The 27,979-nt window shown below is 42.0% G+C and overlaps 2 protein-coding genes across 2 annotated transcripts in view; one reads left to right on the top strand and one right to left on the bottom strand.

The window, feature by feature from the left end:
• Nucleotides 1–3,928, top strand: part of LOC121700722 (transmembrane protease serine 9-like) — a 63,763-nt gene extending 59,835 nt beyond the window's left edge. Inside the window, exons 8-13 of the mRNA XM_042083923.1 lie at nt 227–347; nt 597–638; nt 2,003–2,168; nt 2,293–2,561; nt 3,185–3,333; nt 3,602–3,928. Of these exons, the coding sequence (XP_041939857.1) occupies nt 227–347; nt 597–638; nt 2,003–2,168; nt 2,293–2,561; nt 3,185–3,333; nt 3,602–3,928 (1,074 nt within the window). The remainder of the gene's footprint in view (nt 1–226; nt 348–596; nt 639–2,002; nt 2,169–2,292; nt 2,562–3,184; nt 3,334–3,601) is intronic.
• A 406-nt stretch (nt 3,929–4,334) lies between these two features.
• LOC121699849 (signal transducer and activator of transcription 5B-like) overlaps nt 4,335–27,979 on the bottom strand; it is a 34,734-nt gene continuing 11,089 nt past the window's right edge. The window contains exons 3-19 of the mRNA XM_042082324.1: nt 27,785–27,941; nt 27,450–27,539; nt 21,506–21,680; nt 20,446–20,576; nt 18,328–18,479; nt 16,712–16,867; nt 16,186–16,365; nt 15,400–15,487; nt 11,776–11,898; nt 11,391–11,483; nt 10,903–11,109; nt 10,563–10,657; nt 10,286–10,428; nt 9,374–9,529; nt 9,052–9,106; nt 8,827–8,934; nt 4,335–7,135 (exon numbers count right to left, since the gene is read on the bottom strand). Of these exons, the coding sequence (XP_041938258.1) occupies nt 7,012–7,135; nt 8,827–8,934; nt 9,052–9,106; nt 9,374–9,529; nt 10,286–10,428; nt 10,563–10,657; nt 10,903–11,109; nt 11,391–11,483; nt 11,776–11,898; nt 15,400–15,487; nt 16,186–16,365; nt 16,712–16,867; nt 18,328–18,479; nt 20,446–20,576; nt 21,506–21,680; nt 27,450–27,539; nt 27,785–27,941 (2,233 nt within the window). The 3' untranslated portion in view covers nt 4,335–7,011. The remainder of the gene's footprint in view (nt 7,136–8,826; nt 8,935–9,051; nt 9,107–9,373; nt 9,530–10,285; nt 10,429–10,562; nt 10,658–10,902; nt 11,110–11,390; nt 11,484–11,775; nt 11,899–15,399; nt 15,488–16,185; nt 16,366–16,711; nt 16,868–18,327; nt 18,480–20,445; nt 20,577–21,505; nt 21,681–27,449; nt 27,540–27,784; nt 27,942–27,979) is intronic.

The following is a 27,979-nucleotide window of genomic DNA, read 5'->3' on the forward strand; positions in this document are numbered from 1 at the left end:
GTATCACATTATTAAGGCCTTTCCAACTCTGTAAAATCAACCTTAACCAATTTATGGACAAATGGACGTACTAACTAGATGCACAATAGAGAAGAGATTCCTGTAAGCCAACCAATCTCAACATGGTTTCAAGGAAATGATGAGTATTTACAGTCTAAACAGGCCACTCAGGTGATATATATGCAGGTTAGTCTGAAGGAGACGCTTTGTGAACCATGGTATCAAGGGGAGCCTAGGTGCCTGCTATACAGGATCAAAAAGGATATATTTTCTACCACTTTTTTGTTTTGGAATGGCTGTGATGGCTGAATACATTTACATTGTGGCTGCAATTTTATATGTGCAAGGTAAGTAGGCAAGTAACTGTGGGGTTTTATAATGCTCAGATTGAAATATCTTCAGATAGACAAGAGAATGTACAGTAGATATCTTCAGACTTCAAATCACCATAAATTTGAAATTAGGTAGGCTAGTGAAATTAGGTGGTTTCCAGTGCTTGAAGTGAGGCATACTGTACATTACAGAAAATCTATGCAGCCTACGTCTGTGGCCCAAACAAAAAAAAAACTTGTGTCTGATCATGTATGTTGAAATAGGTCCAGTCTCTACAATCGCACAGGAGGTTAAAAGCACTGATGGTGAGTATCAGCCATTATATGGTATCAGCCATTTCAACAGGATTTTATTCAGTACTGACAGAATGTTATGTTTGCTTCCTATTATGACGTATCAACAGACGAGTGAGAATTCTTATCAAATTTTGATGGGAAACTTGCCATTTGGATTTAATTATGGGGTGCATTTCAATTTGGGAGTCAGCTCGAATTTGCCCTGGCCACAAAATTTGAGGCTGGCAAATGCCTTTTAATAGCTGGATTCTGTTCTTTTAAAGTTATTGTGCTGTCAATATTCTGTGTAACAGACACAATAGAGCAATCTAAACATCCCACTTCTCCAGCAGCAAGCAATTTTGATGCAAACAAAATCAACTCAAGCAACATAGATGACTTCACTGTTGATCAGAAATGATTGGGGATTGAACCTTAACACCTGTCCAATTAAGAGACTCATGTGTAACATAAAGGAATCCTGAATGACTTGTGTTATATGTGAAAATGACCCTGATGAAGGCGCAAGCCGAAACGTTGGTCTAATAAAATTACTGCATATTGAAGTTCTGAGTGTGCCACGACACTTCTTCTAGATTAAATCAAGAGTATCCTCGTTGTATGTAGCATTCAGATCATTCATGACATTCATGTCATACTGGTAGACCTTTCTGGTTCTAACATTAAAGGTGCTTTGCTGTGTTTTTTTACTTTAAATCATCCAAAAAATACCTAGAAATAACAACAGAATGTGAAGAAACAACAGTTTTGAAGCCAGGTCAAAAACGTCTAAGCAAGGTAAAAAAAAAAAAAGTCTAAGCTCTGTGTTGTCAAGATATCTACCGAAACTGGCAAACCAACTAGTGCTGGGCTGGCTCTCTTGCAACACCACATTGTACCACACGGCTGCTGTATTAAATGCAATACAATGCAGTACAATACAAAGTCAATGGAAAAGTCCTGTGTAGCCACGTTCAAGACAATCAAAGTCTATTGAGTTCCACAGAGATCCTTTAAAGCAACAATATTATCCATCAAGTTTACCTTGAAATAACTTCTTAAAAATGATTTTATAGTATACAGACTCACGTATCGCACGCATCTCACTACCTCCTTAGCGTAATTTTTCAATGTGCAGGGCAGTCATAGAACGCTGCAGCACATTGAAAAGGGGTATCATTGTAAAGTGCCAACATGGGGTAAATACTGTTTTTTGCATAATTGGACTGTAAAGCTACAAGAATGTAGTATCAGGCTCACTACAGAAACTGGGCTTCCATTAAGGCGCCATCGTAATTCTGCCTGTTTGGTGTGCCCCATATATATTTTTTATCTGGTTGGATAGGATGGGAAATGAAGGTAGAATTGATAATGTTGTCTTCTCTCCTGTGTAGTTTGTGGCACAACTCCTCTTCTCAGCAGCAGGATAGTTGGAGGACAGGACGCCTCCGTGGGGAGCTGGCCCTGGCAGGTCAGCCTTCAGAGACCCTATGGTCACGTGTGTGGAGGCTCCCTCATCAACAAGGAGTGGGTGCTGTCTGCTGCGTACTGCTTCAGCAGGTGACCTTCAAAGGCATCATCTCTGACAAAACATAGCACTTAAGGAAAGTTAGTAATTCATCTTTAGAACTGTCCCACTTGTCCTATTGTTGTTAAATAATACCCTTTTTGGTCTCATCTTTAGCAATGATCCCTCGTACTGGACAGTGAAGTTGGGACAGCTCACCCTACAGGGCAATAGTGCACATGCAGTATCCCGAGACGTGGCTGTGATCATTCTGCACCCCAACTGGGACAGAAACACGTTTAACCACAACATGGCTCTGGTTAGACTTAGCAGTCCTGTCTCCTTCACCAGCTACATCCGACCCGTGTGTTTGGCAGACAATGACAGCATATTCCTCAATGGGACAGACAGCTGGGTGAGCGGATGGGGTTACATCAAAGAGGGAGGTGAGATGTTTGTCGGTGCAATTATTTGATGCACTTGGTTAAGGTTATCTTTATGATATTTGGTAGACACCTTTGTCCTAAGTCACTTATATGAATTTCACATTAGTTAAATAATAGTTTCAAGTAAAGTTGAAAAAGCCTACATTAAGCATATTGTCAACAACCAATAACTCTGTAAAATAATTATTTAATTAATTAAGTGTAAGATGAACAGATGAGTCTTCTTGAAAGTCCTAAAACGATCACAAGAACAAATTAATTACCTTAAATGGATGGTATTGCTCCAATGACCTTATTAGGAGAAGTATGAGTATTATGTGTAAATATTTATAGGTCATCATCATCTGGAGGTCATTCACATTCCTATCCAGTTTATAGTAGCTATAACAGGTTTAACTTGTCAGGTGACTGCTCGGTTTTCTTGTGTTGGATGGATACTGAAGCCCATAATATACAGTATGCGTCATTGTGCCATTATGTATGAGCGGTATCGGTGGGAGATGCTGAAGAACGAGTGGTGGCTGATACATATATACTATTTAAATATGGCTACCTAAAAATCCAACAAACCCAAAGTCTGATGTTCTACACCTTGTCACCTCACCTCATCTCTTTCCTTCCAGAGCCTTTACCCTCACCCAAAGCCCTACAGGAAGTGAAGCTTTCAGTGGTGGAAAATTATGTTTGCAGAAGTCTCCTGGGATATCAAGCTAAAGTAACTGATGACATGATGTGTGCTGGCGCACTGGAGCAAGGGAAGGACACATGTCTGGTATTGACCGTTTCAAGAGAGTTCCATTATCAGCATCATAGTTGTTCCCACAAGGCTTCCGTTCTATACATTATCCCTTACTTAATGAAGCGGAAGTAGATTGGCAACAAAATAGAACGTTCAAGCATTGTTTTTGTTTTTCTTGTTGAAAGGGTCTATAGTTCAGAACATAACTTGGGCAAGGGGCATGCTGTGGGTTCATCTTGGCATAAACTATATAGTTACATAAGATGTATATGAGAATAGTTTTTTGTCTTTATCGAAACAGGAAGACACTGGAGGTCCAATGGTGAACTACCAGGACTCTCTATGGATTCAATCTGGGGTGGTGAGTTTCGGGAAAGGCTGTGGCAGACCTGGGCTACCTGGAGTCTACGCCAGAGTATCTGGTTATGAAAAGTGGATCACAAACTACACCAGAGGTGACCCACCAGGCTTCATCCGGTTTAGGTCCACCAGCAACGTGACCACACCTGCACCAACAACTAGCTCACCAGCAACATCTACAGAAGCTTCTGCCAACAAACCCTCCGCCTGGTTCTCGCACCATGTTCTTTTCTTCACATTCTTCACTATAGCACTCATAAAAGACTGAAAGGGGACGTCAGTCTTCCTGGACAGTAACAAATCTACTGTACTGTAAAATAATTGCCCAGAAGGATCAAAGACAAAGACTTGAATGGGTCCTGATTATAATGACTGTAAAGACAAACACATTATGGGCCAATTTAAAGTATGGGCAAAGTGCAAAGTCGTAAGTCTAACTCAAGTTAAGTCGGCTGAGAGCTTTCTTATAGTATAGAATTGTTATAGTTTATGCAAGAGAACTTTGCTTGTCGACACACTTTGCATTTTGTCTGCCATTTAAATTAGGGCCTAGTATCCAGCTGTGGTAAAGCTAAAGAGCTTTACATTAATGAAACTGTTTGTTCCTGTTAACTAATATTAGATCATACTACTCACTGATCCACTTTATTGAGAACTCAGTGCTAAATACATGATAAAATATATATAAAACTTTATTTGTTTTCTCCCATCTTACAAGACAACACATGCTAAACACTAAATAAACAAGACATTCCCAAACATCACATGATGGGGGAGTTGATCGATCAACAAAAGGGTAACACAATCTGTTATAAATCATGATTCTCTGCCAAAAATAACACATGTTACGAAGTATACAAATGACAACACAAAGGAGAAAACAACCCTCTCAAGAAAACAAAACTCATCTAATTCAGGCCCTCATCCATAAACAAAAAAAATATAGTAGCTTGTGTACATTACTGTTATAAAAAGCATTGTGTTAGTAAAATACTGTATGATTTAGATAAAATGATTCAATATAATAAGCACTAAACTAATTAATTTAAATCTAAAGTTAAAAAGTTGACTGGTATTTCTTTTAGGTAATTTATCTTACATCCATCAGTGATCAGCATTTTCCTGAGGCTGCAAATATACAAATGGATGAGTTTGCAAACACAAGTTAACCGTAAGGGGGTGATCCACAGACAACTCACAGGAGTGTGATGTATCAAGGAATGGTGCATTCATAAACAATTAACACTTGGACGTGGGAAATGGCTTCACAAAAAAATAACATGGAAAAGATTGAATGGGAACATCACAGAAACCCATTTGCTAAAAATAACTGGGTAGTTATCAGAATTTTTGGCTGTGGTACCGATTACTTAACTTATTTAATTAGTCTGATTACAGACCTCACATTGTAGGCATGTGCTGAGCTTAATAGTTTCCAAGTTGATGGAGCAGCTAAGAAGTGATGCATCTACTGTAAATGCAGGGACGGACCTGCACTTCCTGACCTGGCCTCTGGGGGGAGATGTTGCACTACTCAAGACTTTCAAGACCGACCTCCCTCCACCAGAGTGCAGATCTGACCAAGATACCCTTCTGCACTTTGTATGAAATTGCCAACACAGAAGGCCACCTCACAGCTGAATCCTTTGCTTCATCATATATCACAATGAGGATATACTCTGGCATGGTGTGTAAGTGCATAGATGCAGTAGCACTATAAGGCCTGCTGGTGGCGCCATATGGCTGTAGTTTCCATTCATGGACCTAGAGTTCAACGGTCCAATCCAAAACTGTTTCCAATGAAACACTGAGACAAAGACTGTTGGGAACTAGCAGCAGAGCACCACCAATATTTTCAGTGGCACTAGCAATCAGCAAACTAGTAAACAAAGTTGCGCAATGTGAGGTAAAACCCAGAATGAACCGCAATCTGCCAAGTACATTTTTCATTCCAATTATTTAGGACTGTGCAAATTGTTCATTCCTCAATTTATAAGAACAGCAACATGAGGACATGAACATGGCTACCTGGTCACTCTGTGAGATAGGTATCAAGTTTACAAAGGATGTTTTAGATCCTGTGAAACAAACTGCAAATAATTTCAAAATAATGTAGGATGATTTCCGCCAAAAAGCACAGAATATGCCAATATAAGAAGGCATGTAATGGGAATAATATCAGACAACTCGACTTTGGTTGTAGTTCTTGACAAACTTTGGCTCTCAAGGCACACAGGGGTGAGGAGAGAGAAAGTGCTCTGGACAATTATACAGATACTGAGGATGAATGCAAACCAGACTTTGGGCAGGCACATTTCAGGTTAAAGGGACGTTTGGATTGCCATACAGTTTGGAAAGTGTAAGAACGAACAAACAAACAAACAAACAAACAAACAAACAAACAAACAAAACCCCACTGTACTGTACTTTCAAATTAAGAATAAACTCAACCATTAAAATGATCTGATGAAGGGCCGGTTTAAATAAAATATGATTCTTCTCTACTCTGTTAGAAGCAAGTGCTTTGTTTTTAGTTACTCCTAAAGTGCCTTACACATAGGATACATGTACAACAACAGAAACGCTGCTCTCTGAAACCCATTATTTTCAAAGGCTTGCAGGGCGCAAGAACAATTTGCCGCTGCACTGAACAAAGCACGACACAGGCATCAGCCCACCTCTCAGCTAGCCCTCACACACACACCCCAGTCAAAGTTCAACATTATTGAACTTTGACTATTGTGCATGGTGGTGACTACTATTAGCACTGAACGCAGCGCATCCAATTTGAAAATGTCATAAGGTGTGTTGTATTTGAAATAAACTGTTATGGGCAAAAATATGGAGATAACTTCACAGACAAGTACCAACACAGCTGTGAAGACAAATGGTGTTGCATGTCATACACCATTGTTGTTACGACAAGCTCTAAAAACTGCAGAAGCAATATAATATTGTAACTAGGTATGCCATGTGCAAGTGAAACCGGATCCTTAACATCTCCTTTTGTTGATTTCCCTTTTCCTGGCCTCATCGCAATAAACCGTCGGACTCCAACCCTCTACTTCACATTTAAAGAACAAAACAGAAAAATACATTAATACATAAAAAAAATTAGAATTCCCGACAATTTTCACAATTGTCTTAGTTGTGTTGTTGAGTGGAGAGAAGTGAGAAAGGATGCACAATGGACACTCAAAGACTCGGGTAAAAGGCTAGAGGAAGGAACATGCTAGTTAAGAGATCAAAAGGTGTGACGTACATACACTGGACAAGATTTTGGGTCAGAAAGAGGTCTTGGAGTCGCACAAGTTCACTGGGGTGGGACAGTGTGCTACTGATGCAAGGTTGTCATGACTGCTGCCCTCCCCAGCGAGTCTCCATGGGCTGCCTGAGGAACTCCTCCACCTGCCGCGCCATGTCCATGGTCTCGTCCAGGTCAAAGTCGCCATCTGCATCCAGCATGGAGTCACCCCTGAGTAGCAGCACCACACACAAAGAGCGGATCAGGGGAAAAAAATGACTAAAGAAATAGAGGCTAGAGAGATTAGGCAAAAAAAAAAAAGGAGATTAGGTAAAATATTTGGTTACACTTTACTTGACAGTATCGACATAAGAGTGACATGACACTGTCATGAATGTGTCATAAACAAGTCATAAACGTTTATGACATAACACTTCTGTTATTAAGTGACATTAGGTTTTTGTCATAACAAGTTAGGATTAGGGTTAGGGTTAGGATTAGAGTAAGAGGTTAGGATTAGGGTTCATGTGTCATACTGTATGTTCATTACAACGCTCCAGCGGCAGCAAACTCAATCATCTCCAAATCAACACTTCAAAGACCAAGGAGATAGTGGTGGATTTCAGCAGGTCTAAGCCCACTCTGCTACCAGTCTCCATTGATGGGGTCAATGTCGAGGTGGTAAGCACCTACAAGTACCTGGGTCTCCACTTGGACAATAAACTGGACTGGTCAGCCAACACTTGACGCACTCTACAAGAAAGGGCAGAGCAGGCTGTACTTCCTGAGGAGGCTGCGCTCCTTCAATGTGTGCAGCAAGCTCCTCAGGATGTTCTACCAGTCTGTTGTTGCCAGCGTCCTCTTCTATGCAGTGGTATGTTGGGGAGGAAGCACAAAGAAGAAGGATGCGGGGCGACTTGACAGGCTGGTAAGGAAAGCTGGCTCTGTAGTGGGAGCTGAACTGGAGTGCATCACTTCAATATCTGACAAAAGGACCCTGAACAAACTGATCAACATCTTGGACAATGAGTGTCATCCACTCCACAGCACTATTGTTAAGCAGAAGAGCCTGATCAGCTGGAGACTTCGCTCACTGCCTTGCACAACAGACAGACTGAGGAAGTCATTCATCCCCAGGGCCATTGAACTCTTCAATGCATCACTTAAGGGAAGAGGAGAAATAGACTTCTCCGCATAGTCTGTCTGCCTCTTCACCACCTCCATGTCTTGAACTGTCTGTCCACTAGCCCCTTTACCATTGTCTTCTGCCTCACTGTTTGCGTGCTTTATTAGCACAACCCCTCCCTCCATGCCACAGCCGAACTGTGACCACACTTATACCTTTCTTAATATAGTTATTTATACATAGATATATAGACTTTACTCTTGCACTGTTGCACTGTTTGACTTACTCATTTGCACCATCACCATGACACTCATTCACAAAGAGCACCTTACCTTACGCACAGAGGACCACAGGCTCAGTCCCTGCTTCAGTCATTGCAAGCGCACCTGTGATTAATCACCCACTATGTGGATACTGTTTTTTAGAATTGATTTAGATTAAGTTTTATTTAGTATAATTTGTATTTTAGTATATTTCAGTCCTTATTGCTTAGTTGTGTTTTTTTATATTATATAATTTTAATTACTTTTTCTGCTGTTAGTGAATGTGTGTATGTTGTCTGTATGCTACTGTGACCTTGAATTTCCCCTAGGGATCAATAAATATCTATCTATCTATCTATCTATCTATCTGTCACTCTTATGTCGATACTGTCAAGTAGTGTTACCAAATATTCTACCTCAAGTGCTCCTTTGGAATACCTATAGGACTAGAACATAGGCCTTTATCTGGACTTAGACAGGTGGGTACTGGCCTTTCTCTGTATTTGCAAGGGCAGGTAAATCTCTGTACTTACACAGGCGGGTAGAGGTTGAAGGTCTGTGGTTGATTGACGGTGGGAGACACTGCATGTTCCATGAAGGACGGAGTCCCAGGAGACGGCTCAGGGTTCGGGGACGAGAACCTGGGGAGTTAAGAAGACCCGTTTACAACGCCGGGACACATAGCTGCCTGTGTGTGCTTACGTATGGAACAAGATCTTGGGATTCACTACTACAGAGCATTCCATGCAGCTACTTACTCCACTTTAACAACTTGTTTGATCTCTGGTTTGACATAGCCATCTACTGCTTTTGCTAGAGAGAAAAAAAAAAAGAAAAAATTAATTAAGCAAAATGTCATAATACATACAGTATAAAAAATACATGACCTCCCCTCCCACCAATTCAGGTATTGAAATAAAACCTCAAATTACCATAATATCATATTCTTCATTTTCAAATAAAATGTGTAAACTGCAGTTTGTCAATGTATGAATGTCTGTATTTCTGTGTGTGTGTGTGTGTGTGTGTGTGTGCGTACAGTATTTGTGATATAAATGTGTGTGTGTAAGAAATGCTTACACAGAGGAGGTGTGCAGTATCGGGAGAAGACCTCATCTTTGGGTTGGTTGGGGTAAAGGAAAAGCAGGTGATTGAGATCACTGATGCGGTCAGCCAGGGAGCGGATGGAGAAGTCTTTACTGGTGAAGGGCATAAGATTCCACACCATCCTTTCACCTGCCACACACACACACACACACACACACACACACACACACACACATTACTCCAAAATGAATCACACTCCTCTAATTCCAAATGGATGTCAATACATTCTAGGGCTGCAATGATAAATGGTTAGTTGATTAATCGGAACTATTAAATCAATCCTCAACTATTTTGGCAACCAGTTAACAGTAATCAGTTTATGTCATTGGAATAACATATAAGACCCCAGCGATACGCTGCACTATTCTCCTCTGCCACTCATTTATCTTGGAAAAAAGAATTCTGCCTCGACAGGGAACCGGGATTACGCTTGGTCGCTTTAGCAGGGAAAAAGAGTCTGCTAAATGAGTCTGCTAAATGAGTCTGCTAAATGAGTCTGCTAAAAGAGTGAGTCTGCTAAAAGAGTGAGTCTGCTAAAAGAGTGAGTCTGCTAAATGAGTCTGCTAAAAGAGTCTGCTAAATGAGTCTGCTAAAAGAGTGAGTCTGCTAAATGAGTCTGCTAAAAGAGTCTGCTAAATGAATTCATGTAACATAAACAGGGATTAGAGGTTACGAGGTGAAACTTGGTGACATTAAATCATGGGACCGTCCCCAATCAGTGTGCCAAATTTCCCAACTTTTTACCATACGGTTCTATGGGCTGCCATAGACTCCCATTGCATATAATAATAATAATAATAATAATAATAATAATAATAATAATAATAATAGGAAAACGTAGAAACACAATGAGGTCCTGACAGCAGCAGAAGAGGAGTCGCTCACCAGCTTTGTTGGGGTTCTCTGCCACCCATGCGATGGTGATGCCGCCGATCTCAGAGTCACTGAAGCGCAGGAGGAAGGTGCCATTAGGTTTGGACAGCAGCATGTCCTGCGCCTGCTGCTTGTTCACGAAGCCCAGGATTGCACTATACACACAGAGACAGAGAGACAGACACACACACACACACACACACACACACACACACACACACACTTTTAGTTACTGCAATCATTATTGGTTGAGTTTCCAGATTCAGTGCTGCTGAGACAACATTTTTACCCATCATTCCAGTGGGCCTTCAAGTGTTTCTTCATCAGCTCCATGACCCCATCAAACCACTGCCAGAAGGTGAAGTTCCTGCCTTGTAAACTCTCCTAAAGACAGGCACACACACACACCCACATACAGGTATTGCATTTAACATCAATGAGCTGAAACCTATATAGACATAACCGCCATACATTTCTTAGTCATTGTGTTAATGGCTGCATCTCAATGTGATGTTAAAAAGGATACAGAATGCAGCCGTTTTTATTAATGCATTACACCATCTTCAAATAAACTCCTGTTCATAATAACAGGTCAAATGGAGCACTGAAGCTTTCGTTAGGTGTCCTACCCGGTTGAACTGGGACCAGGTCATGGTCATGTTGCGGTAGTCTTCTGCGTTGACACCCGTGCTGTTGAAGCCCTTCTGAGCCAGGAAAACCAGGTTCTCCTCAGACAGGCCCCGGTTGCTCTGCATTTCTGCTTTGTACTTCATGTTTAGGGCCTCACACAGCTGGGGCCAAAGCACCTTGTCAGGCACCACAAAGGGCACCCTTCCCTGTAAGAGGACCCCACATGATGGGACGGCAAATATACACTTCAGGATATGCATGTTAAAGAGCAAAATGCTCAGTTCTAATCGGTTAATTTCATCAATCCATGAAGAACAGATCACACACGCATCCTGAGGCAAAGCCACTGCAGGTATTAACATACTGTAGGACTTTTGCTATGTTTCGAGAAAACAGGACACCCACAGAGAATATAATCAAAATACATGAAAAAGAGAGCTGTGAAACGCACACACGCACACACACACACACACACACACACACTTACGGCCTCAGAGAAAGCATTGTCCCAAAGCACGGTGGCTGTTGCATTGTTGTCTTGACTTCCATGAACAATCACGACCACAGGTAAAGACAGAGTCTGAATAAATAATCAAACAAATATACACACACTTTATGTCAAAATTAGGATTAAAAAAAAAATCTTTGTCAGCCTTTGTCTGGCCTTATTTGGAAAGCTGAATTACAGTCAGCTACTGTAATAACTGTTTTGCAATATATGTGAGTTTCCAAGTTTCCAAGTTGCGCATCTCAGAGTTAATGGCAACACATCTAATAAGAGGAGAAACACTGAGTGAATGCCTGTGGGAGTGTATGTGTGGGTGGGTGGGTAATGGGTGACTGTTTTTTGTTGTTGTTTGTTTTATTTTTACCTTGACATGAAAGACAAGTTCATTTCCCCCCACGCTGAACTGCGACTCAAACAGAATGGTAAACTTCTCCTCAGTCACAGACTCAGTCCCACGCCTGTCCGACCGCTTGATGCGCTTCAGAGACTGAAAGAGAAACCAACACCTTTACACAGAGACGCACAGGCTGCAACAGGTGGGGGGTCCCCTCTATGATGCACCCCATCCTGTGGAGACACACCACTGAGACAGACAGACAGACAGACACTTTATTGATCCCTAGGGGAAATTCAAGGTCACAGTAGCATACAGACATACACACACACATTCACTAACGGCAGAAAGAGTACAACTAAGCAATAAGGACTGTAGAAGATAAAGAATATACTAAATATACAAAATATACTAAAATACAAATTATACTAAATAAAACTTAATCTAAATCAATTCTAAATATAGCTGCAAGCAGCAATGCGGGGGCCTAGCAGAGCGCTATAGCAGGAATGGCGCTGCCATGGCATGAGCAAGCACTCACAGCAAGTTTGATTGAAATTGGATAAAGAATGGCTGAGAAATAAGCTCATTTACCTTGTTAGAGCGCCCCTAGAGGCCAAATTACACCAATGTCCTTGTGCGTTCTCACAATCAGCTACCATGTCCCTCTACCAAGTTTGGACTTCATACACCAAAGTGTTGTTGAGATGTGAGCTCACTTTCTTTATTACAGCACCCCTTGAGGCCAAATGAGACCACTTTCCGTGCATGTCCTCACAATCAGCTACTATGTCCCTGTATCAAGTTTGGACTTCATACATCGAAGCGTTGCTGAGATATGAGCCCACTTCCTGTATTACAGCGCCCCCTATAGAGGCCAAATGAGGCCAATTTCCTACTGTGTCCTCACAATCAGTTACTGTACCCAGTTTGGACTTTATACATCTCCGAGATGTTAGCCCACTTCCTGTTTTGCGGCTTCATTGCCATATTTGATTGGCTATCATGGGCCAATAAAGTGGTATTTGAAAAATCTGACAAGTAAATTTTGTGCGGCTCGGTCTGAAGATCATCTCCGCCAAGTTCCGTGAAAATCAAATGTTGGTCCAGCTTATTGACCAGCTTATTAACCAGTCCAGCTTATTGTCCAAGTGGAGGCCCAGGTACTTGTAGGTGCTTACCACCTTGACATTTGACCCCATCAATGGAGACTGGTAGCAGAGTGGGCTTAGACCTGCGGAAATCCACCACCATCTCCTTGGTCTTTGAAGAGTTGGATATAATTGAGTTTGCACCATTGCACAAAGTCCTCCACCAGGCTCCTATACTCCTCCTCTTGCCCGTTCCTGATACACCCCACAATTGCAGTATCGTCAGAAAACTTCTGCATGTGGCATGACTCAGTGTTGTAGCAGAAGTCAGATGTGTACAAGGTGAACAGGACTGGAGAGAGCACAGTTCCCTGTGGCGCTCCGGTGCTGCTGATCACAGTGTCAGAGAGACAGTTCTTCAGTCTGACGAACTGTGGTCGCTCCAACAGGTAATTTGTGATCCAGGTTACCAGGTGAGCGTCCACACCCATCTGCAAGAGCTTGTCTCCCAGTCTGAGGGGTTGAATGGTGTTAAAAGCACTTGAGAAATCAAAGAACATGATTCTCACAGCACTTTTCCCTTTGTCCAGGTGAGAATGTGTCCTGTGTAGAAGATAAGTGATGGCATCGTCTACGCCCACTTTCTCCTGGTATGCAAACTGTAACGGATCTATTGCATGGCGTACCTGGGGTCTGAGCATACCTAAGACGAGTCGCTCCATTGTCTTCATCACATGTGATGTTAGAGCGACAGGTCTGTAGTCATTAAGCTCACTAGGATGTGGCTTTTTAGGGACAGGGGTGAGACATGATGTCTTCCACAGTGTTGGAACTTGTCCAAGGCGTAGACTTAGATGGAAGATGTGCTTCAGTGGCTCCCCCAGCTCAGCAGCACAGGCCTAGAGTAGACTTGGACACAGTCCGTCAGGCCCCGCTGCCTTTCTCGTGTTCAGTTTCTTTAGTTTAGCGCTCACTTGTTTTCCTGTGATGATGGGGGGTGTAAGGGGAGGGGGAGGGGTGAATCTGGGATCTGTGTGTCTGATGGCTGTTGACTGAGGTCGTTGTCGCCTCATTGTTCGTGATCGCCGTGTGGGGGAGGGGTGTAATATCCAGTGATGGTGGGGGTACGATAGCCTGTGATGGTGGAGGTGACTGTTGCACTGGTATTGAGGGGGTGTGGGGGTGGGGGCTTGGGGATGACCACCTCCTTGATGTCCCCGTCAAGGCTGCCAGAGTCGTGGACGCCTCAGCAGGCACAGCCAAGGAGGCGTCAGACGGGGGTAGGGTGTGAGGTGGTGATGGTTTAGGTCGTTGGGTGTCACCAGGATGCAGAGCTGGAGAGACTGGGAGGCTGGGAGGTAGGGATAGGGCAGGTACGCAAACAAGAGCAGTGCCTGAGTCTGCAGGGGGTGGTGGACAGATCACTCCCATTGGAGCTGGAGCAGGGCAGTCAAACCTGTTGTAGAAGTGGTTCAACTGGTTCGCCCTGTCCAGGTCCCCCTCCACAGAGCTGCTGCTCTTCTTCAGGCCAGTTATAATTTTTAAAAAAATATATAATTTTCATGCAGTCCCATGCCTTCTTCGTGTTGTTTTCCGGCAACTTCTGTTCCACCTTCCTTCTGTAGTCCCCCATAGCCTCCTTCAGCTTGACTTTGAGTTCCCCTTTGCACGCGCCTCAGCTATGCCATGTCCCCCTCTCTGTACGCCATCTTTTTCCTATTAAGAAGGGTCTTGACATTGCTGGTTATCCAAGGCTTGTTATTGGGAAAGCAGTGTACAGTTCTGGTGGGAACAACAATGTCCATACAGAAATTCAGGTAGTCAGATGTGCACCGTGTGACCTCCTCTAAGTCCTCTCCATTTTGTAACACACTCCAGTCAGTGCACTCAAAGCAGTCTCTGAGCCTCATCCGGTTCAGGTGTCCACTTTCTGAAGGTGCGTGTGGCAGCTGGTAGCCTCTGTACTTTGGGCTTGTACATTGGCTGGAGATGAATGAGGTTCTGACTTTCCCAGAGGGGGGAGGGGGTTTGCACTGTATGCATCCCTCACGTTTGCATACATGAGGTCTATTGTCTTGTTTTTCCTTGTAGGGCAGTCAACAAACTGGTAGAAATTTGTGAGTGTGGAATCCAGTGTTATGTGATTGAAGTCGCCAGAGATCACAAAAAAGGCATCACTGTGTTGGGTTTGAAGCCTTACGATTGTGGAGTGGATGACGTCACATGCTGTATCCGTGAGAGCTCGGGTGGAACGTAAACACAGACAGCAATTGCGTGCGAGAACTCCCTCGGCATGTAGTACAGACGGAGACTAACCGCTAATAACTCATTATAACATCCTTGCAGCATACGGTTTCCTTCACTGTAACATGTCCGGGGTTGCACCATCTATGGTGCAACCCCGGACATGACCGGACTAATGTCAAAAGCAAACAAGGACTGCACAATTAAATCGATTTTTAATTGAAATTGCAAGTTGAACTAACTTAATCGTGGAGCTCGCTACTCGGTCCCAATTGGTTGGGATCTTCTTTTAATCTTCTCACTGTGGTTGACAGCTTACCATGTTTCTGAAGTGTGCACTGAGGGTGCCTGTGGTCTGATGATACTCCATCACACAGTTGTTGTTCAGGATTTCCCCACTGCTGTCACTGTAACACAGAAGTGCTTTGATTTATCAGCTGTAGCCAGCTTGGAATTCTTCCTTCAGGTTAATGTAAAAAATAAATAAATAAATAAATAATAATAAAAAAATAATGATTGATCCTTGTTTTTCCATACTTAAAACAGAATAGACTATGCATGAATTCACAAGATACAGCACTTAACAGATGGAAGATCTAAACAAGGTTCCAAGGCTAAAAGCATGGGTAATTGTTTACCATCCTCACTGTCGTTGACAAAATCCAACTGCTTTAACATCCTTGAAGACTAAACTGAAAATACTAAGCTAAACTGAAAATACTGTGCATAACCCAAGTCCCTGCTTCAAGGCAGTTTTAATAACTGGCAACATGGCTCCTTTGGATCTGTAGACCCTAAAAGGCAATTTCCATTAACACTGCGGAAATAAGCTGTCAAAATAATATGTAATAATAATATAATTATATCATCATCATCATCATCATCAATAATAATAATAATAATAATAAACAATTATTAATAATTAATAATTATAATATTATTATAATGTACTGTACTTGTACTTGTCTTGTTGTATGTTATACATTGTAATGCACCATCACTGTCATATTGCTGTCCTGTGGCAGCAAACTAGTTTCCCCTCTGGGGAATTAATAAAGTTATCCATCTATCTATGTAATGTATGTATATGTGTGCACAAGCTCACTTTCTGGTGCTCTCGTTCTTGAGCAGAGCCTTGGCTTGCTGCTCGTTAATGATGGTGGCCTTGACCTGCGGCGGGTTCATGTGCACGTTCAATTTGCCCCCCACCAGCAGACGCACCGTCGCCGCAAACTTTGTCTGAGTCTTCAGGACCTGAGGAGGCTGCTTCTCTATTATGAAAGTGCTGTCCACACACACACACACACACACACATTGACAACTAATAATTCTATAGACAGCGATACAAATGAGTGCCCTGTAACAGCTTAAGTGAATTTAAACATTTTTACGATCACATGGAGATGAACAATTAAAGCATGGACTTAAGACACCCCAGACCTGAAAAAGATATGGCCATGCACACACATGAAAAAACAACTCGTACTTAAAGTAAATAAAAACATTGTGAAAGTCATATGCAGTTATCTGTTTTCAGATGTTTAACAGCCTGGTACATGTCTGAATTCAGGCACAGAGCCTGAGAACTTTAGGCCCTGCACGCACGTACACACACACACGCACGCACACACCTGGTGACTAAGGCAGAAATTATGTCGGTAATGGTGGCGTTGAGCTCCTTGAGCAGGTCCTCGGTGGGCCCTGGGATAGGTAGCTGTTGGGTTAGATGTTCCACCCGCCGGATTTGCTGACGATTCTGCCAAATCGTGTCAGCAAGCTTCTCACACCTACACACACGCCCACCCGGCCAACCACAAACACAGTTTAGATGTCGAAATTACCGGCAGCACAGGAGGCGAGTGGGCGGGTGGCTTATACATCACTTCATATCAATTGGCATTCAGCACTACAGTAAAATGTCAGTCTGCTGGTTGTGAAGCATTCTCTACATCTGCTGTGCTATGAGAGAGAGACTGTGTACGTTGTGACCCGTTGTGTGTGTCAGACCAGTGTTTCCCTTAGAAGTTTTTCCAGCAGTGGTGCTGTTACGTGCCGGAAGTTGCAATCAATTTAACCATACACACACAGGTGGAATAGTTCTGATGATACTGCAATAAGTTCACAACCACAAAGCATATTTGTTTCACAGTACAGAAATAGTCAAAAATAGTGCAGGCTACATTTCAGCACTCCATGAAATTATGCAGAAGTGGTCACCTGTGTTGTTCAGATTTAGCACTTACAGTATATAATCTAATTATAATGTAATGACCATCTATAAAATGTTATATCTTCCTTTTTCAGGACAGTCTGGGCTACCCATATCTGGGAAAGTACTGTATGATGTGATTCTTTTTGCATATGTCTTATGTCAGGCTTTATGTTTTTGAGATTGTTTTTTTTTTTTTGCATTAATGTCAAACATCCCAGTAGAAATACATTTTTATCTGTGTAAGTGGGATGGTCTGGAATCTGGCCATATAAGAATCATAATGGTGGGATATTTACAAAAATGTACTGACATAATAGTTTACTTTAGAATACGTTATAATTGCAGCCCTAAATTGGAGACCATGCAGAAATGTGTTGCCATTTCAAAACCGGATTACTCAGGAACCGCTTATTGTACGGAGACATGCTTTACATCCTCGATTCTGTAAGGTCTGTTGTTTATTGTGATATACAGTTTGCCATGTATTGAGTGAGGAATGCAAATATGATTAAATGTCAATTATTATATTAATTATTATTATAAATATTCTCACGAACCATTTATCACAGCAACTTGGCACTAATACCATTGGAAAGCTGCTTAGATTCCCTCATTCGCCTGATATACTGTGTGATATCTGTGACGAGTTGTTGAACCTGGACTTGAGATTTTACTGGGGCACAGTAAACTGAATTGTTTGGCGATCCGATGGAGGGGATGTTGCTGTAGCCGTTATGTTAGCGAAGCTACTACCTAGGCTACTTCAGAACGTATAGTAGGCTGTGGGCTGCTGCAGGGTTGTCTTCAGTTTTGTAATCGCCTGAAAGGTAACCTTTATGTAGCCTACAGTACATGTCCTGAACTTAGTCATGACTTTCAGAAAACAATTTCAACGACGTTGGCTGTTGTGCTTTTACAATGTAGGCCTAAATGTTGTGACATTACTGATCTGAAAATTTTGCAGTGGCGCTAAAAATCCAGTGGCGGTGCTACGCTTCTGCTAAATACATAGTAGGGGAAACACTGCAGACTGACCAGGACTGAAGCACGTCCAGGCCTCCCTCTGCAGGCCCACCATTCCCAGCCAGCTGCTGACGTCTCTTCCACTGGATCAACTCGTCATCTAGAATCACCGTCTGCTGCTTCCGTAGCAGGGCCAGCGTCGTCTGCTGCTTCTCAGCCAGCTCCTGAGGCAGGAGACAGGGGGGCCGTCAGAACAGGGTCCTTGGTACTGTACATGATAATCACGGTGTGTGTGTGTGTGTGTGTGTGTGTGTGTGTGTGTGTGTGTATCAACTCCGCATTTACCACTGCGCTGTTAAAGTCTCTTGCATGATAAGCTTGTCAGCAGATGTATGCAGATGTATATGCTGTTAGAGCTATGCAATTAATTGTAACTTAAAAAAATGAAAACAATAATTTTGATACAATTATTACGTCAACATTTTTTTCAGTAAGTATTCTTCCAGTGAGGCTATTCGCATGAAATTTTCACTGGACATTAGTATTAACTTAGGTAATCCACACATATATAAAAATCCAAACATAATGTCTAAAAGTAGTGCTATGAGTACAAAAGTGGAATGGCACAGGGAAAAAGTATTGAACACGCTAAGAAAAAGCAGTACACAAACGCAAAGAATGGCAAGGAACAAACTGGAATCTATAAGTAGTCAGAGAAATTATCCCTCCTATCTGTACACATTGATATAAGCTGGGTTAGTACATACTGGTGGGCTATAAAAAGTTTTTTTGTTAGCAAGGTGTCACACAAGAAACATTTCATGATGGGTAAAAGCAAAGAGCCCTCCCAAGATCTTTGCAACCTTATTGTTGCAAAACATATCAATGGAACTGGTTACAGATGCACTTCAAAACTTCAGAATCATCCAGCATGCAGTACTGGAGCCATTATTTGCAAGTGGAAGGAACATCACATCATCATCAACTGGCCATGCACAGGATCTCCTTGCAAGATTTTTGACCAGGAAGTCAGAAGGATAGTCAGAAGAGTAGCCTAAGAGCCAAGGACCACTCTGAGAAAGCTCCAGAAAGATTTGGAGGCAGCAGGTACAATTGTTACAGAGAAAATCATAGGTAATGCACTCCACCGCCATGGCCTCTATGCACGCTCATCCCGCATTACTCTATTGCTGAAGAAAAACATGTCAAAGCTCTTTGAAATTTTGCTACACAACATTTGAACAATCCTATGAAATACTGAGAGAATGTATTCTGGTTAAAAATGTAACTTTTCAGATGTCATACTACACACCATATTTGGAGGATAAATGGCACTGTGCATCACCCTAAAAATACCCTACCAACAGTGAGGTTTGGAGGTGGTGGCATCATGGTGTGGGCTGTTTTTCATCTCATGGTACTAGCAGACTTCATACAGTTGAAGGAATGATGAATGGAGTCATTTTGTTCCAGAAGAATCTTTACATCCACCAGGATGATGAGGATGAGACATGGCTAGACCTTGCAGCAGGACAACGATCCAAACCATTCAGTAAAGGAAACTCTCAATTGGTTTCAATGAAAGGAAATCAAGGCCCTGACTTTAATTCAATTGAACAGTTTTGGAAGTTAACTAAAGATCAGGATTCACAACAGGGACCCCTGAAATCTTCAATATTAAAGGGCTATCTGTTTAAAAGAATGGGACAAACTCACACCAGAATCCTGTGACTGATTAGTTTCATCATACAGGAAATGCCTTAAAAGCTGTCATTACAAATAAAGGCTTTTCCACAAAGTATTTAAGAAATTTCAGCAGGCGTGTTTAATACTTTTTTCCTGTGTCATTCCACTTTATTGCACATAACTCTACCTATGGACTGTAATGTTTGGATTTTTTTTATATGGGTGGATTATCTGAGTTAATACTCATGTCTTACTGAAAAAAATGTTGACGTGTTCAATACTTATTTTCCCCGCTGTATAAATCCAGTGCACCCTTTTGCTTTACAATGGTAAAATTTGTTTTCTAGTTACATTTTTTGACCATTTAAAAAATGGATGGTATTTCCAAGGTCATTGTGTTATTGTGCTAAATAATCAGGCTAATCTCAATATCGACCAAAACTATTATAAGGTTTTATGTGATTATGTTTTTTTGCCATAATTGAGCTCCCCTCTGTGCCATACCTGTCTGAACTTCTGCAGCGTGTTGGCCTCGCGGGTCAGCCAGCTGTCCAGTGTGGTGCGCTTGCCCTGCAAGGTGGTCTCTCTCTGCACACGCTCCGCTGGGGGCAGGCTGGCCAGATTACTCAACTGAGCTAGAGAGAGAGAGAGAGAGAGAGAGAGAGAGAGAGAGAGAGAGAGAGAGAGAGAGAGAGAGAGAGAGAGAGAGAGAGAGAGAGAGAGAGAGAGAGAGAGAGGAGTGGAGTGGAGCAGTGTTAATGATGTCAAAGAACAGACAGAAGAGTGAGTTATTACACAGATACTACAGACATAAACACAAATGTTAAAATAGTGAATTGCTTTGTAACTCGTGAGTATGCTGATATTTGATTATCATTATGTGTGTGTGTGTGTGTGTGTTTGCAGAGTTCCAACTCAAATGTAAAATTCCATGACTTTTCCCTGACCTACTATATAATGACCTACTATATAATGAATAGTATAATATCCTGACTGATGATTTCAGAGCAGCCGTGTAGCGTTCAATAATCTTTTACTTTTGTAGAGCGGGAGATGAATAAATGGGCATTGAATAAAGAAAGTTGGGCTACTCAAGCAAGCAGCAAATCTAATAACCAGATATACACTAGTTATGCATGGAAATATTTGCATTAATGTATTTTGGCAAGTAAATTGTAAACTGCTACAACAAAATCCCCTGACATTCCATGACTTTGCCCCAAACATTACACAATTCCCTGACTTTCCATGTCTGGAATAGACTTTCCAAAATTCCATGATATTCCAGAAATTCCATGACCTGTGGGAACCCTGTGTTTGTGTGTGTATAAGTATAAGTATATATATTTTTTTGATCCCGTGAGGGAAATTTGGTCTCTGCATTTAACCCAATCGGTGAATTAGTGAAACACACTCAGCACACAGTGAACACAGTGAGGTGAAGCACACACTAATCCCGGAGCAGTGAGCTGCCTGCTTCAACGGCGGCGCTCGGGGAGCAGTGAGGGGTTAGGTGCCTTGCTCAGGGGCACTTCAGCCGTGGCCCACTGGTCGTGTGTGTTACCTTGTATGCGCAGGCTTTCCTGGTACTGAATGATGAAGTACTCTTGGCTGTGCTGCAGCTTGCGTAGCTTGTTCTCTGTGTCCTGAGTCATCACCCGCAGTTCCTCAAATGTCTGGTTGATCTGCTGATACTTCTGAGAGGTGCCGTCCACCAGCCCACCCCTGCTAGAGTTCACCTAACCCCACAGACAGAGGGAACCACGGCAACACAGGCCCAAATAAGTGCCTACTTGTGGCAAGGTGTCATTGTAATTGTAAAGAATGAAGCAGTCATTGTAAAGGGCTATGATTTAGGTAGCAAAAACACATTCATGCATTTGCACCATGTGCCAAACAATTGTGTGTGTGTTTATGTATATACTTTATATGCAACTTTGCAGAATGTGTGTGGTGAACATAACACTGTGTAAACACATTCATAAGTGTAAATATTTTTAAGGAACATGTGAATGCATTACTCATTTGCTCACAGCAGAAGTACTACTCACTATGTAGAGTGTTTTGTAGTGTACTGTGTTGTGTGAATGTGCTGTGTAACCACAGCATAATGTGTTGTGTGTTGTATAAGGCTGGGACAACGAGTCGACGTAATCGATGACGTCGACGCAAAAAATACGTCGACGCAAAATATGAGCGTCGATTCGTCAAGCATAACGTGTGCTGCTAAATATTTTCAATTTTACACCTTCAGTGTTTTCCATACGTTGACTAATCGGTGGCTGGGTACCACGAAATCAAAACCGGCCACCACACATTGATGTTCTATGTTGTAGGCCTACTATTTAAATTAAAGATAAGATAAAATAATTTCATTGAGCTGCACTTTTTACTCACACAGGCTTTCCTCGCCCAGCCCGCTCTCTCTCGTAACGAGCCCGCTGCTCCTCATGCATGTGCATTTAACAAAATATTCACGATTTTTGAAGGATTGTTGTTGCCACATAGAAGCACTTAGTACAGCGGCTAAGCACCGGAATCATTCAGTTTTTGCAGAAAGCATGAAACTTGGCACAGTTATACTACTACCCCTAGTGATCAAAAATGTAAATGGACCCCAACACATAGCACCCCCTAGTGGCCGCCATCTTGAATTCAAATATGGCTACCATTCTTAATAGAATTGTTGATACAACTTCAAAATTAAACAAGATAAAAAAGTATTTTAAGTTCTAACACTCAATTGTTAGGGTCAAGGAAGCTATTGACAGGATTTCCAAACAAACTTGATGTTGGCTATTTTGAAATCCAATATGGAGGATACCAAATGTGAAAATATAGACCATCTCTATTGTTATTCATGATAGAAATATCATTCAAAAACAATTTAAAAGTTTGAACAGTCATTTTATCACATGACAACCTCAATAATATACAAGCCATCAAGTATAATCTGGTAAGATTCCAATATGGCCACAATGTGTAAGAAAATAAGCCAATTATTCTACATCTTGGTTAATTGAAGTAACTACCTACATCATCAATACATTCTTATTCTACCTTCTTCTCTTTCTGAGCAAACCTTAACTCTTACTTACTATACACTGCTCAAAAAAATATACACTTTAAAAAATAAAACACATCAGATTTCAATGGGGAAAAAACATCATGCTGGATATCTACATTACATTAGGCTGACGCATTTTTAGCCAAAGCGCCTTACAACCTGGTAAACAGTTTAATGCTTTTAAAACAATTCTCTCAACAATTCTAGAACAATTTAAAACAATTCAAAAAGGTAAAGTACAATAGGGAAGAGTGCATAAGTGAGTAGATTTTCTTTGAAGAGCTGGGTCTTCAGGAGTTTTTTGAAGATGGAGAGGGATGTCCCTGCTCTAGTAGGAACTGGTAGCGCGTTCTACCAACGAGGAACAACAGATGAAAAAAGTTTGGATTGACCTGAGCGTACCGGTGGCAGAGCTAGACAATGTTTGTCTGAAGAGCGCAACGGTTGGGGGGTAGCATATAATGCCTGTATGAGGGCATTCGAGTAGGTGGGAGCAGTAGGTTTAGCTGGGAGGACCAGCAGTTTGTTTTTTGAGAGGTTTAGCTGGAGGTGGTGTGCCTTCATCCATGAAGATATGTCTGAGAGGCAATCCGTGGTCCGTGTCGAGACCAAGGGGTCATCAGGTGGAAAGAACAGATAAAGCTATGTGTCATCTGCATAGCAGTGGTATGAGAAGCTGTGCGAATGTATAATCTGTCCAAAAGAAGTGATGTGGATAGCAAAGAGAAGGGGGCCCAGTACTGAGCCCTGGGGGACCCCTGTGGTGGGATAGTGAGGTGCGGACAGATGTCCAAGCCATGATACGTTAAACGAGCATCCTGTGAGGTAGGATTCAAACTGATATGGACTGGGTAATATGTTAGGAACAAAAGGATGCCACTTCGTTATTTGGGAATGAAAATGATCAATCCACAGAGGACTGAATTCAAAGACCCCCCGAAAATCTAAGTGGAAAAAATGACACGGCAAGCTAGTCCATTTTGCTTGAATTTCAGCGCAGCAACTCATGATGGTACTCAGTAGTTTGTATGGCCCCGACATGCTTGATGGCATCGGGGCATGCTCCTAATGAAATGGCGGATGGTGTCCTGGGGAATTACTTAGCTCCTTGACAGTCGGTGGTGCAACCTGGCGGTGTTGGATGGACCAAAATATAATGTCCCAGAGGTGTTCAATCGGATTTAAGTCAGGGGAGTGTGGGGGGGACAGTCAATGGAACTGCCTGCACATTCTCGCTACATGTGTCCAGCCATTGTTGTGCACCAGGAGGAACCCAGGGCCCACTGCACCAATACAGGGTCAGACAATGGGTCTGAAGTTTTCATCCTGATGCCTAAGAGTAGTGAGGGTGCAGTTGTCTTGCCCATAGAGGTGTGTGCGTCCTTCCAAGGATATCCCTCCCCAGACCATCACTGGCCCACCACCAAACCAGTCATGCTGAATGATGTTGCAGGCAGCATTACATTCTCCAAGACATCTTTAAACGTCACATGTGCTCAGGGTGAACCTGGTCTCATTTGTGAAAAGCACAGGGCGTCAATGGCGAACCTGCCAATTTTGTAATCTATGGCAAATGCCAATTGAGCTGCACAGTGCTGGGCAGTGAGCATAGGTCCTTCCAGAGGGCATCGGGCCCTCAGGCCACCTTCATGAAGTCTGACAGTGTGGTCAGAGACATTCACACCAGCGGCCTGGAGGAGGTCATTTTGTAGGGCTCTGGCAGGGCTCCTACTGTTTGTTGTTGCACAAAGGAGCAGATACTGGTCCTGCTGCTGGGTTAAGGACCCTCTACCATCCTGCCCAGCTCTCCTTGAGCAAGTGTTTACTGGAATCTCCTACATGCTCTTGAGACTCCGCTGGGAGACACAGCAATCCTTCTGGCAATGCAACGTATTGGTGTACCATTCTGGAGGAGTTGGACTACCTGTGCAATGTTTGTAGGCTCCAGGTACTGGCTTATGCTACCAGTAGTGACACTGACCCTAGCCAAATGTGAAACTAGTGAAAAATCAGTCAAGGAGGATAAAGATGAAAAATGTATCATTTGCCACCACCTCTAACATTCCTGTTTTTACAGACCTATCTCCCTTCTTCCTTTCTTGTCAAAGTTTTTGGAGAAAATGGTCTTCAAGCAGGTCTTGGACTTACTATATCAGAACAACCTGCTAGACGCTATGCAGTCTGTTTTCAAGAGTCATTCTACTGAAACTGCTTTTCTGTCTGTGACCGAAGCATTGACAGTAGCTAAGTCCTCATCTAAGTTGCTAAGTCATTAGTATTCATTCTACTACACTTATCTGCAGCCTTAGATACTGTTAACCATGACATTCTCCTTTCTACACTATCTGAACTGGAATGTCTAGGAAAGCCCTTGACTGGTTTAAATCCTACCTTAAAGGGCACATGACCTCACCACAGGTGTGCATCAGGGATCAGTATTAGGGCCCCTACTTTTCTCTATTTTCACACTTCCTTGGGTGAGACCATTCGCTACCATGAATTTGATTATCACTGCTATGCGGACGATGCTCAACTTTACCGGTCTTAAGCATTTGGTGTTTCCACCAGACTTGGCGCTGAACGCACTAGCAAGTGTCCTAAAAGTGCTGGTTCACTGACTAGCATAAGCCCTAATGTGTCAGGAGGAGCTAAACTCATAAGGTATTACATATTTAAATTAGCTTCATTGACAGGCATAATCATGTTATGGGATGCAAAATATTAAACTACAATAAAACAAAATAGACCTTTTCAAACAATCACTATAAGCCTTAAAAGAAACTTTAGCATATGCTAATTGGCCCCACCCACCTCAATTGAATTAGGCTAACAGTAGGATGTGTTGGACTGGGTTATGTACTAATTTATCTAACTATGACTGGGTGTATGTACTAATTTATCTAACTATGACTGGGTGTATGTACTAATTTATCTAACTCTAGGATAGAAGACAAAATAGCTAATTTCCCAAAAGGCAGCATATGTTTTTTTAAGAGACTTGACAGACGCTAGCATCCAAGGGTTTTAGCCTCCTTGCTAGCATGCCAGCCTCTAGGGGGCAAATTAGAAGGATTGAGCCCAGGCAAGTGCAGGGTTTAGTCACACAGTCAAAACTTCACACATAGCCCAAACGCACCCCAGTTTTTGACTCCGTGTCAGAATGTATGGCTACTTCCTTAAAATCTAACATGTCTGTCATTTTAATTATGCATGATTGTCTCATAATATATTTCATAATGCTGAAAGATGGCTGTAGACATGTCATATTATGTGTTAAAAGCAGCATAGCATTATAAATGTAGAAAAAAGGGCATATTTTGGTGGCCATATTTGAAGTCAAGATAGGGGCCACTAGGGGGCGCTATGTGTTGGGGTCCATTTCAATTTTTGATCACTAGGGGTAGTACTATACCTGTACCAAGTTTCGTGCTTTCTGCAAAAACTGAACGATTCAGGTAAAAATCTGGCCTTAGCCGCTGTACTAACTGCATAGAACACAGTGGGCTAAATTGCTATTAAATCCGCTTAGCATCGTGACCATGCTGCGCAAATTTGCAGCATTAAAACTGCTGAATTAAAGTTAAAGTAAACTCTGCTAAGGCCTTATCACAACATAGTTTTAGTCTCCTCAATGTACTAAGTTAAGTTACAGTATGCAATCAAGCAGTATCTCAAAGCTAACGTTAGAATACTGTTTGGGTGTCAAGTTTAGCATGCTTACTTGCAGCTGCTTATTCGTTACTCATGCAGGGCTCATTTTATTGACTCTGAATGTTTGCAAAATCCCGATGTAAATGGAAAAGTGTTTTCCAAGACTCAAAAGTGCTTGTCCAAAGGAGAAGTACGTACCGTTATTTGAACTAACTACGTTATGAATTGCATCCACACATCAGCAGCCTTTTAACTGTGTTAATGTTAATTGCAAGGATTCCTACACGAACGTCTTAAAATGACAGGCATTCAATTAGACATACACTACTGAACTTTATTGAATGCTACCTCTGACTAAGAATGCATTAATTTGCACTTGTATAATCTTTTATTTTGGAATCTTAAGAGCAATAACCATTTATTGCAATGTTAAAGAATTCATGTTTTTTTTCATTCAGATGTGTAAACATGTATAAGTTGCTATTAGTGAATTAATGGGGAGATAATCGATAATCGAATCGAAATCGAATCGGACTGAAAAAATGAATCGTTAGATTAATCGATGCATCGAAAAAATAATCGCTAGATTAATCGTTTAAAAAATAATCGTTTATCCCAGCCCTAGTGTTGTATGTTTATATGGGTTATGCATGTATGCGACACACTAACTAACTCAGTATGTAGTATGTTATGTAGTGTGTTGTGTGTATGTGCTGTACTGTGTAGTATGTATGTTTATACATACGTATGTATACGCATGTTTATGCACATTTGCAACACTCTAACTCACATTATTAGCAGCCTGCACCAGTCTCTCCTCCGTGCAGAGGATGTGCTTGATGCACCGCACCAGCTCTAGGGGACAGCGGTCATAGGCCGTCTAGAAGGCAAATTAGACTGACCTTTCAAATAACTGTTCAAACCAATTACACACCAATAACAAATTCATGAGGACTAATTGCATGCAGCCAACTGTAAAACTAGAAACGTGAAAAAAAAAAAAATATATGATTGGTGAAGTTAACATTGAATCTCAGGAATGCAGTCAATTTTTTTTTTAGAATTTGCTTTTACAGGTACGCAATGCTAGGTTCTTAAGCGCTGTGCATGTGCTGTTTAGGCCACCTGCAGCTGGGTGGCGTAGTGGCCCAGTTTGATCTTGAGTAGGAAGCCATCCTCTCCCACGGTGTGCTCGGCCCGCTTCTGCAGCTCTTGGATCAGGCTCTCCAACAAGCGCTTGGCTTTGAACTCCTCCTGTGTGTTCTCATGGTCAACAGCGTCCCTAGGCAGGTAAAGAAAACAACAACATTAACATGCCTG

Source organism: Alosa sapidissima, chromosome 24, assembly GCF_018492685.1.
Source record: "Alosa sapidissima isolate fAloSap1 chromosome 24, fAloSap1.pri, whole genome shotgun sequence".
In the NCBI taxonomy this organism is placed as follows: domain Eukaryota; kingdom Metazoa; phylum Chordata; class Actinopteri; order Clupeiformes; family Clupeidae; genus Alosa; species Alosa sapidissima.